Source organism: Seriola lalandi, unplaced genomic scaffold, assembly GCF_002814215.2.
Source record: "Seriola lalandi dorsalis isolate HSWRI2012SDOR001 ecotype SW California unplaced genomic scaffold, Sedor1 jcf7180002054544, whole genome shotgun sequence".
Classification (NCBI taxonomy): domain Eukaryota; kingdom Metazoa; phylum Chordata; class Actinopteri; order Carangiformes; family Carangidae; genus Seriola; species Seriola lalandi.
In genome coordinates this window covers 2888668-2900962 of record NW_019525097.1, presented here as the reverse complement: position 1 = coordinate 2900962, position 12295 = coordinate 2888668, and the positions used below count along the sequence as shown (strand labels likewise).

The 12295-nt window shown below is 39.1% G+C and overlaps 1 protein-coding gene across 2 annotated transcripts; it reads left to right on the top strand.

Annotated features, from left to right (window-relative positions):
• The first annotated feature begins 1857 nt into the window (after positions 1-1857).
• clu (clusterin) lies at positions 1858-11824 on the top strand. Of its 2 annotated transcripts, XM_023415079.2 has the most exons (10): positions 1858-1954; positions 5767-5928; positions 6327-6475; positions 6665-6835; positions 7079-7249; positions 7373-7601; positions 8385-8525; positions 9212-9438; positions 10117-10304; positions 11082-11824. In XM_023415079.2, the coding sequence occupies exons 2-10, from the start codon at positions 5811-5813 to the stop codon at positions 11092-11094; spliced, it is 1407 nt and encodes a 468-aa protein (XP_023270847.1). In that variant the 5' UTR covers positions 1858-1954; positions 5767-5810; the 3' UTR covers positions 11095-11824. The 2 variants fall into 2 exon arrangements, with proteins under 2 accessions (XP_023270847.1, XP_087032388.1); XM_087176262.1 differs by lacking the exon at positions 11082-11824 and having other exon boundaries at positions 10117-10308.
• Positions 11825-12295: the final 471 nt, after the last annotated feature.

The window sequence follows — 12295 nt, the reverse complement described above, 5'->3', positions numbered from 1 at the left end:
GCTTTTCACCAACATAATGACAAAATGTACTGTATTTCTTTTTTTTTCAAAATGACAAAAAATAGTGGTTCACTATGTGTGTGTGTGTGTGTGTGTGTGTGTGTGTGTGTGTGTGTGTGTGTGTGTGTTTGTGTGTGTGCGTGTGTGTGCGTGTGTGTGTTCGTGCTTTCACCTTCCTTAGCTCTTCTCTCTGCTGTTTTAAATTCCCAAAAGCTTTATTACTCGCACTTACGGAAAGTGGTGCATGTTAGTACAAGCTGCTCTTTGTTAGTCAAAACAACCAGACGTTCTGAAGTTCAACAAATTACACAAGATTGATGGTTTTTAGGCCTCGTTAAAACAAGAAGCTCTCTATCTAGATCTGGTGTGTCTTTGATTTGTTGCAATGGAGTTTTTTTTAAGTTAATAAAACTTTTCTCCTGTAACACCTTCATCCTTCTGTGCAAACTGTCCTACAGTATAGGAACATGTATTAACAGCAGACGGTGGCTTTACAGTGGATATGGTAAATCAAAAATATCTAATGCATGATTAAGTAGCTATAAAAAAAATTTGTATATAAGATTTAAGCTTTAACAATGTGCAGATTCAGCCACAACAGGCCCCTGAGCACAAACATGGAAATGCCCCTTCACCCCTCCAACAAAAGAGCAAGACACCCACACTGAAAGAGGCACAGAACAAGCACAAACCATGCAGCCGTGTCATTCGTTTTCTATCTCTTTGTGGTTGTTTTGCATCTTTTCATTGTAGTTTTGCATCTCTGTGGTAGTTCTTTTGTGTTTTTTTTTTTATCTCTCTTCTGTTCATTTTGCATCTCTGGTCTTTTTGCAGCTTGTTGTGGTTGTTCTATTTCTTTGTGGTTGTTGTGTACTATGTAATTTATTATTAAATACTATTAAACACAATTCGTAATGGTTTGTTTAAAGCAAGCTCTCACTGTATAAACTGTGATTATATGCATTGTAAATTTTGCAAGTCATTTTTGTTGTATGTTTTGCCTTTATAGTCTTTTTCTATTAATTGTGAATCTGTTGTGAAACAGTGATCTGGTCATTTGTTAATATGCAGATAATGAAACGTGAAAGTGAATTTATGAAATGTTGAGTCACGGTCAGGATGAATCAAATGTTTGTCTTTCTGCTCAGCAGCTCTGAGTGCTGCTGCCAATAAATTACAAAACTTCTGGAAAAGTCCTCAGACTCAGCGGCGTCAAGTCAGAAACAGTTAAACACCACCGGAAAATGGATTTTGATTTCAAAATAAAAGCTCAAGGTTTTTTCACTTAGTGTTGGACGGGATTCATTCTTCGGGAATGTGTAACCATGGCAACAGAGGTCATCTAACCTCAAGGAAGTATGCCTACTTATTTTAACCCAAACCACGATCCTAACCTAGTAGTTTTTTTTATGCCTAAACCGAATCAAACTGTGATATACCATAATCTTAACCGCATGTTTACAATGGTAAATGTAGTTATCCAGTAGCCTACACCTGCCACTGGTACACACTTATAATGGTCATATTTCGAGGGTAAACACTGATGCATCAATGTCCTCTTGTATTTGCACAAGGTGGAGCTGGTTTTTACTATGTTTAGCTAGTTTATTCAAGTGGTTCCCAAACGTAATGTCTAGTTTGATGGGTTGTGAGGTCATAATACCAAAATGTCAATGCTGAGGTTTTAAACGGCACACGCGAGAAAACAACCACAATCAGTCTGGTTTTGTCTATTTTTTTTTTATTTTTTTTTTACATAAACAGTCTTGGTAATGGTTTTATTTTGAAGGGTATGACAGGACGCCGGCTTTTCTTTCACTGCAGTTTGACAGTAGCGTGCTTGTTCAGTGAATCACATATCTGCACCGTCCCCGTTATCCGCGAGTATAAAAACGAGCAGCAGAGAGACTGAAGCAGCTTCAGACAGTCTGGAGTCCTGAGGAAACAGACAGAGGTGAGTCAGAGGGGCTGCTGTTGTTTTTGAGTCTGTAGCTCGGTGATGCTCAGAGATAGATGACCTGTTTATATGCAGTTTTTATGCTGTATGACTGTTTTATTCTAACAATTTAGAGCTTAATACTGCATTTTCCAGGTTTATCTCATGAAATGTTATATAAATATTGTTTACGTTTCTAACTCTGATTTGGCTTCATTATGTGCATTGATTTTTTTTCAATTTTTTTCAATTTTTTTTAATGTTGGTCCCTGCAGATCTTTTTCTTCATGCAGAAATGCTGACTTCATGGCTGACTGCTGTAGGTGTTGTTTGTATTGCTTACTCATGGGTGTGACCTCCATCTCTGGATCAAAACAACTGTATTAGGGTAGATGACATCATGGCAGTGTGGTTTGGTTCACTTGAATACACACTATAGTTATTTAGAGTTGAGTGTAAGATTAAATTCATCTGTAAAATTGTACTAATCATTTAGGTTCAAATGTTCCTCTAATGTACAAATACTGTAGAATGACCTTAAAGCAATATAAGATCAATTTTAGGGATTTTAGTAGATTTTCTGTTTTAGAACTGGCCTTAATTTAGCAAGTGTGTGACAAGTGAATCCTCTGGGTGCAAAAAATCCCCAAACACTTAAAATGAGGCCAAAATGAGGCCAAATGTTCCAGTGTCCCATTCGTTGTTAATGGAGCTGGGATGATCCAGATTAGTTAATTGTTCCTTCTTCTTTTTCTGGCATTGGGAAAGCCTTTTGTGCAGGTTTTTAACTTCTAACAGAGAAGATGAGACAGAAACAGCGGCATGGTTAGTGAAGTATCAGTGAAAACATGCATCAGCAGCATAATGTTCCTCACTAAATCAGCAGAACACAAAGGTGAGATAGGAGAAGACATAACATGTTACAGCAGCACAGAGACGGGCTCAAAGGTAACACAATGCAGAAAGAACTATAGATGCAAATAATAAATACATACATAAAACCATTATGGCTGCAACTAATGGTTATTTTTTATTATTGATTAATCAAGGTATTATTTTCTTGATGTGAGATCAGGAAAAGCAGGAAATCTTCATGAGATTGAAGGAGGAGCAAAAGTTTTCTTTAAAAATGATTCAAACTATTAACTGATTATCAAAATAGTTGTGTACTAATTTTCCAATGATCAACTAATTTATTAACTGACTAATTAATAAATTGTTGCAATAACAATACAGTAGTAATATTGTAATATTATATATAGATATAAGTATCAGAATGCAAAGTAAAATAAAACAGGTTTAGATAGAAAACAATGTGATCCAGATGTGAAGATGTTCACCAGGAAAAAACAGAAATGGCTCCCTGATCTGTAGCAGTGGACAGTTCTCTGTATTTCACTTCATGAGGCTGAAACTGAACTTTCTGGAAGGCCTTGCAGTCAACATCTGGAGTGGAGTTTGCATTCTTTGTGTTGTGTAACCAGGATCCCTGCGGCTGCTTTTCAACAAGTAACATAGCTCGACCTCTGCATTATAAATTGTTTCTGCTTTTCATTTTTACGTGTTTCCCTTTCTCTCATTCCCTGTTTTACTCTCTCTGACTGATTGTTTTCTCTTGCTCATCCTGTCCTCTCTCTGTACGTCAAACCTTACTCATTCTGTTTTGTTTTGTTTTTTCTCATTAAATAAGGCATCACTGGAAGCAGTCGGCCCCTGTTTACAAACCCTCCACTTCCTGGCATGCTGTAATTAAGCGAGAGGTTTATTGTCTCATGAATAATGACCTCATTGTGTTAGCGACTCTAAGTGTTAAACTCACGAACACGTGAGCTCATATAGAGCGGAGGAAGTGGGACATTTATTTAGCTCCCATGTGGGCGTCCAGTCCTGCTGGGGTTGGAACAGTTGGTGACATTTTTCAGATTAAAATAACGACCAGAGATTCAGTGCACTTCAGTTTGTCCGTCCTGTGATGAGAACAGATACCAGAAACTCTTCAGCGTACGTTGTACTGAATAATAGTTGCAACTTGCTTTATCTCAGGTGAGAAACCCACAGTGTTAAATCAGGGATGCAAAAGTTTACAAAAATGCCAAATATGTACCAGACATCTTTGCATTTGGTTGAATGGTGCAGCGAAAGGTTTAGAGGGGTAACAAGGGGGAGGGAGGGAGGGAATATTGTATGTTAGGGGGTTAAATAACAAATTGATTTTTTCAAGTTATAAATCTGTGGTCAAATTTAACGGATGCAGAAACGACACGCCGTGCACAACGTATTTAGCTTGTTTCCATAGGAACAGGAGATTGTGGGCGAGCAGGTGACTGTGCACAAGAGTGACTGGAGGAGATGAACAGACGCTTTCTCTCAAAATATAATTGTAGTCAAATAAAATACATTTTGTTTACATTTCACTTCATGTTTAAAATGTCTGCAGATCAGAAAGTAAACACAGCAAATAACTCAACGTCAACGTCTTTCCATGCGTGACCGATCATAACATAATTACACCATATGGCCCAAATATATTGATACCCGGTCAACATTATTTTCGTATGCTTCAGCTCTGCAGCAGTTTTTCATGGTTTGGCACCTCTTACTTTTACATCTGCAGACCAGAAGGAAAAAGTCGTTGTTGATGACCAATGATATTTTAGACAACATTGAAATCCGAGTTTCTGTCTTTGATGTGGAAGAACTTGATTAGTTTTGATTACTTTTACCCATTAAGTATAATATTTCTTAAGGTTTCACTCAATTTCTCCATTTTCCTATTAATGGTTGGTCTGGGGGTTTGAACCAGTCATTTTCAAATGCGCATAATATCTGCTTTTACTTAAAATCTAAAAAAAAAAATTAAAAAAAATCTTAACACAAGGTCCTCTTACTGGAAATTGTCTGGAGCTTTCAGCTACGTTGTATGGTCTTCATCAGCAAATGAAGTTTGCTAAGTGATCGTGGAAATAAATTAGGCATCATGTGACCTAAATATGGAATTTGGGTCACATAATTACAGGTGGATAACAAGTAAACAAAAAAAATCTCCATCGGCTGATGAAGGCCACCAAGATGTGGCTGAAAGCTCAGGAAAAAGTCACCAAATTACTGTTTTTGAGGTTGAACCGTCAAGCTCAGTTGAACTAACGTCATTAGTCTGGTTGACAAAGGCAGGTCGACTGGTGCATTTAGCTGTGTATGTAGAGGAAAAGGAAGGATTAATGTTTGGCTGCAAAAACAATGAACAGAGATTAGACTCACAGAGAGAGACTTGTACTGCGCAGAGAGGAGAGAGGGCCAGTCCATCTGTCTGCTGACTGTCTCTCTCTGTCTCCATCGTGTGTGTGTGTGTGTGTGTGTGTGTGTGTGTGTGTGTGTGTGTGTGACGAGGAGGAGGAAGAAAAGAAATTGAATGCTATAGTCACTCTCTGTTGAATCTATCATTGTTGAATATACGAGCAGCTGACCGAGTCAGAGGAAAAATGGGTAAACAGAGAAAGGGCCTGCTGTTCTCTTTATGTAATGCTCTTGAGAGGCACAGGCGGTCAAAGTCACAGGAAACACTGATCTGAGGTCAGTTTGGAGATAATGTCCTTGCTAATGTTTTGTTTTCAGTGGGCATGACTCTGAATTATTTATTAGTATTGACTGGTGCTGTGTAAGTGCAGAAAACTGCTGAGCAAGAGTGTTCATTTCATACTGCGTATGTCTCTGACCAGTGTCTGCGGTGTGTACCTCCCTCTAGTGGAGGTGCAGGGTCATTACAACAACATTACATCAGTCCGGAGGCTCAGACTCGAACCTGCGTGATCCACGTCTGATGTTTCTTCCAGGTTTTTCTCATCCTTGCCTGCTGGCCCTGTGAGAGTCAGAGAGGATGTTAATGATGATGATGATGATGATGAAGAAGAAGGGGTTGAAGTTCCTGGCTGTGGTGACCCTCTTCCTGGCCTCGGCCAACTGCATCCTCCTTCCTTCAAAGGAAGATCTGACCCGTGAGTGTCACTGCACCAGCGTCAGGAAAATTCTAAGGGTCAAAAATAAACTTTTTGCATTTGTGTATTTTTCATTTTTGTTATGATTTTTTTCCACGAAAATTAAAAAAAGTTATGTTTTTGGATTAAGCAGAGTAACCAGGACATTGTTTCTTCAAAAACATCCTGGTGTTGGAACATTTCAGTGTATTTTTTAATGCTCTTGAATCACACCACAAACTAAAACCCATTTGCCTACATTCTGTTGTGGAGGCACCACAAATCTTAGAGACCCATATTTAAAGATTTGGACAAATAAAACAAATTTTTTTAATGTTTTTATATGCAAAATGTAAAAAAAACACAAAAAAAAACCAATGAGCAGAGGTTATAGAATGAAGTTATGTTTCTCTTTGCAGACCTCTCCCTTCAGGGAGAGAAGTATCTGGATAAACAGATTGAAAACGCCATCAACGGCGTGAAGGAGATGAAGACTGTGATGCAGAAATCTTCAGAGGACCACAAGAAGTTTTTGGATTCCCTGGAGAAGACCAAGCAGCAGAAAGACGTACATGACAGTAGTGATTTGTGTCAGATATCAGCGCTGATGCCAGAATGACACAGTGTTTCTTTATATTGTAGGATTCCCTAATGATAAACGGATTAACAAGCTCTTTTTCATACATAGATGCAGTAGCTGTTAAAATATGATCTAAGTTCTAAAGATCCCAAGACAAGTTGAAATGTTTTACCGCAGGAGGCGATGCGTACGGCGCAGGAGATGGAGGCCAAGCTGGAGCAGGAGGAGGAGGTTTGCAACGACACCATGAGGGCGCTGTGGGAGGAGTGTAAGCCCTGTCTGAAGAACACCTGTGTTAGATACTACTCCAGGACATGCAGCAGCGGATCTGGACTGGTGGGACGCCAGGTGAGAAACACACATGTCCTCATTACAATCCAGATATGATGTCATCTTTTATAATAGATACAGTGCAGATTTATTGATGATGTGTTTTGAGAATCAGCCAGCACAGGTGTTTTTCTATCGGAAAAAAGTGATTTTGTTAGTAGAGTAGTTTATTTTGACCCAAACGAATGTTTCAAAAACCAGTCAGCAGTCACCTTCGGGAAAGGCTTGATCTGAAATGAAAAGCTGTGCGTTCCTCTGCAGCTGGAGGAGGTGCTGAACAGGACGTCTCCCTTCTCCATCTGGATCAACGGGGAGAAAATGGACGTCCTGGAGCGGGAGGGACAGCGACAGAACAGAGAGTTCAGGAACCTGGAGGAGAAGTACACTGAGATGGCTGACGGCGTGGACAGCATATTTTCAGACAGTATGAAGGTACTGTTTACCTGCAGGTCACACAAACACCAGACTCACGTATACTTAATTGTTCGCTTACATAAAAATATAAGGGTACAGTGTATCTGAGCGATGGTTGTATTCCTCTTCGTTTTTCCTCAGGTGGCTGAACAGGTCCAGTTTTTCCCTCCGATCATCATTGTTCCTGAGATCTTATTTGAACCGCTCAAACACGACCCAGAACAACACACCATATCCGTTCGCTCGCTGTTCCACAATCCGTTCCACCGCTTCCAGAATTTGTTCTCCCCCATGATGGGAATGGGCAGGAACTTCTTTGGATCTATGGGCTCCATGATGGACATCGACTCTGACACTTTTCCTAATGAGGGTACGATTTCTGACTTCCTAAGCTAAGATCTCAACTACAGATGCTCTGTTAATTGTCTTTTGACTGTCAATTGTGAAAAGACTGCGCAGACATCAGCACTTTGTTCCAGCACAGATCTTTTTAGGTAAACCTTTTAATAGTGTCCTATACAGGCAGGAGATAAAAGACTCAAAGACTTCATGAAAAAAAGACTTTAAAGTATCTGAATCACAATTTGAAACAGTGTTTACTGTTTGAGCTATAGAAGAAGTTTCGCCATCAGCACTTTGTTATGTGAGGTTTCAAAGTGATGTGAGAGAAAAAACAATCAATACTTTGGAATTTCAGTGACATATAAATTGTCAAATATGATGATATTGTATAAAAAATGTTTTAGTTTTGAAATAAGTATCATCAAAACAAATCCCTTATGTGATGAGGGGCAAAATGTTTCCCATCAATGTCAAAATGCAACAAGTTAAAACTCACAAAATATGATGAACAAATACAAATTATACTGTGAACTGGAATGTAGTGATGTAGTATTTCTAATGAAGTGCAAATGTTATTTTGTGTACAAGCATGCATATAAACCTCTTGGTTTTTACAGAGCACTGTGCAAAAGTTGCACCGAGATAAATAAGTGAGAATGCTTTTAAAGGTGAATAGTTTTTATTTATCATTAAACTTAATACAAAGTGCAATGAACGGAAAAAGAACAAATCAAATCAATATTTTTTGGTTAGTTTCAAGCATTCGTGTAAACCTGAAATAAACGGTTGTTATGTATTTGTGTGCTTGCAGACGGCAGCCTGAACGAGGACGTGGTGATCACCAAACCTTTTGGCAACGGTAGGATGACCTGCAGAGAGATTCGCCGCAACTCCGCCGGCTGCATCAAGTTCCGCGACGAGTGTCAGAAGTGCAAAGAAATCCAACATATTGGTAACATCACTCGCTGCTGACATGTTCCTTTTTTCACCAATATTATCATTGATCCAAAATGAAAACATGAATACACCAAACAAGTTATAGAAATGGAGATGACAGTGATACAGACTTTGAAAACAAGAAAGTTAAAACATTAGGAGGAACAGTGGGGAAGAATTATGAATTATGTAAGATGTCATAAAACAAATAATGAGAACCATTTAAAAGGTAAAGCCTGTGCAGAGGTCCGGCTGTGTCCTTTCATCCAGCCTCCTCTGACAGGAAACAGGAGATGGAGGCCTGAACCAGGAGCCGGAGATGTTTTTATTCGAGCAACAAAATTAGAATTCATAATCATAATGACAAAAGGAAGTGCTTCAAATGCATGAGCAGCGATTCAGAGAGAGTGTAATTTAATTATGTAATCTCTTCCTTTGTGTTAATGATGTTTTTGTTCCTCTGCCGTGAACGGACAACACGTGTCAGTGTCACTGTAGACTCCAGGGGCCTGGACCTCGAAGCTTTCTCTGGGTGCTTCTCAGGTTTTCTGGTATTACGAAGCGGGGTCACTTTTAACTGGGGTAGATCGCCATGGTAACCGATGCTGCACAGCTGTAGTCCAGCCGAGTGTAGCAGTTGCTAAGCGGTCTTTTGAAGTTTACTGGACCCCATGAAGATGATGATGTTGTTTTCCTTCACAGACTGCTCCGGAAGGAAACCTCTGGAGAGCCCCCTGAAGCAGGAGCTGGAGGAGGCTTTGGCAATGGCCGAGCGTTTCACTCAGCAGTACAACACCGAGCTGGAGAGGTTCGAGGAGCAGATGTTCAACACCTCCTCCATCCTGGACCTGTTTAACAAGCAGTTTGGCTGGGTGTCGTATCTGGCAAACAACACCAACAGCAAGGACGGCATCTTCCGCTTTCAGACGGTACGTAGGGCGGCTTTGTTGAATTCACCTGTCAATCTCATTCTCCGTAACGCAATAGACTGGTTTGCAGCTCTGTTCGGATTGGTTGGTTGGTTTGAACCTGTATTCTGATTTGTGAGTTGGTTTGCAGCTGTATCTTGATTGGTTGGGGTGTAGTCGTATTGTTATAGGTTGGTTGGTTTGTAGCCGTGTTTTGATTTGTTGATACAAATTACTATAAATAGACAAATCAGAACACGGCCACAAACTGACCAATCAGAACGTGGCTACAAATCGATCAATCAGAATACAGCTACAAAACAACCATTCAGAAAGTGGCTATAAATCGACCAACCTGTCCACCCCATTCTCATGAACACAATATCTCAGTCGCTTGGAGGGAAATTTGGCGCAAGGACTCAAGGATGAACTGATTAGAATTTGGTGGTTAAAGGTCAAAGGTCAAGGTAAATTTAATTTCCTAAAGGAGACATTATCAAACTAGTTGCTTTGTCCAACAAACACAAAACAAATAAAACCATCAAATTTATCATTTTAATTTTAAATAATTTTAATTAAAATAATTTTAATTAAAAAATGATTACAGTTATTAATCAGTTATCAAAGTGTCTGGTGATTATATTTCTCTGACGTGCTGAATATCAGGATGAGCTGAAACCCTTCCTCCCTGTGCTGCAGGTGATCTGCAGGGACACCGAGGAGAAGCCGGGTGAGGAGCAGCAGCCGGTAGAAACAAACGTGTCCGTGCAGCTCTTCGACTCTCCTCCCATGAACTTCACCGTGCCGGGCGACATCCCCTGGACCGACCCCAAGTTCTCTGAGGTGGTGGCCCAGGAGGCTCTGGACCGCTACAAGGAAACCAGCGTGTGAGTGGCGAGCAGGGCTTGAATCGTTCACATTTAAAGGAACAGCTCAACATTTTGGGAAATATGTTCATTTGCTTTCTTGCTGAGAGATATATGAAAAGATTGATACCACTTTCATGTCCGTAAGGTTTCCTGTCTTTATGCTAAGCTAAGCTAACCAGCTGCTGGTTGTAGCTTCATGTTTACTGCACAGACATGAAACTGGTATAACTTTCACCAAGTCAACAAGCATATTCTCCCATGTAAATGTGAGGCACTGGTCCTTTACTTAAAATACAAATCTTACTTAACCTTTTCTACTTTCACTACATTTTGAATATGGTACTTCTTACTTCTTACTCGTACTTAAATATCATCTTTACTTATTCCCTCTCTTGTATCCCTCCTTTTATCCGTATTTGTTCTTTCTTTACTTCCTTTTTTCCTCATTTCTTTTCTTACTTTCTTCATCTTATCTGAAAACATATAAACAATAAAAATATTGAAAATAACAGGATATATTATATTCCCACCTAATTATAACAAATTAAGCTGTCCATCATACAGAGTTTTTGCCGTTTTTTCCTGACCCAGTGTTTTCTGTGCAGTAGTTTACAGTTGGTTGTTCTTCAAAGTGGTAATGCTGCTTTCACTACATGTGATTTAAAGTTATACTCAGTTGGATCATATGGAATTAAAATTAACTTGAGTGTACTTTCTAAGCAAGGTAGGATGTTTAAGCATCACTGTTAATCTCTGATCTCACTCTCTCTGTTTTGTTTTGTTTTTTTTCCTCAGTGTGGTCAAATAAATTCAGAGTTGGATGTTCACCCCGACCTGCATTGTCTGCTGACAAGAGAATGTTCTGGATTCATTGAAACACCCCTGGAAAAAAGAAAACCTGAAGCCAACCCACTGATCCTGTTGTAAATCCCCCCCAAAGTCCTGCTTTTGCAAATGATCCAGTTAAAACTCAAGAGATTTATATTGTTACATTAGAGCTCTTTGTCCTGCTGTAGGAGAAGATATTTAGTAGATAATTGGCCTGACTCATGTCTGTTGTCCCTCCAACGCAGGGCCTTATGTCAGATGGGGTTCTCTGCAGTCAGCCTTTATAACACTTGATTAAACTCTTATTTTCTCTAATGCAATTCCATAAAGCAATAAATTGATGCTGCAACAAACGTATAGAAAACTAAATTAATCCAGGCTGTTTCAGTGACTTTAATGTCCTGATCGACCCCTCTGCAGATCTTGGATAGGTGATATCCGAGTTGGTTGAAGCAGTTGCTGGAGTTGAAGTCACTGACTAGAGAGAGATTAAATTTGGTAAAACAGACATTGATAATTCAGGATCGCTTTGAGCCCCTCTGAAAAACAGCCTAGCAATGAAGCAATACCTAGAGATTTAATAAAACCTGCTCAAACCTGTTGTGTCTCTTTGCAGTTACTGTGAACGGTGTTTCTGAGTTCTTGAGCTGAGTGAAGCATTTAAGAGTAATTAACAAATAAAACATTTCTTGTCTATTAAATCAAAAAAATGTCTCTATATACAAAATACTTGCACCACATTCTGAGATATTCTGACATAACTTTGCTCTTATTCTCACAAATAAGTGTCACGCATGAATGTGAGTGTCGAGAACTGGTTTCACCTCACACATTATTTAAGAAGTCTCAATACCCACACACCCAGACAACACGACAACGTTCAAGATGACAAGATGGATTCCACGTAAATACAGTCAAATAATCACATTAGTGATTCCCAGTGTTCACATTAATCACGTGTGGTATATCAATTATAAAATGATGCACTCCCTATTATATTAGCTTAACTGTGAAACATAAAAAGAAAGTAAACTTGCCAGTAAAATGTAGGTCAACATTTACAGTTGTCTGCAAAAGTTTGAGCAAATTATACTTTTTTTTTTATTGTTTTAAGTGATAAGGTTTAAATAAAACATGTGCAGACAGACATTAAAAATGAGCCTTTTCTTCAAATGTTAATG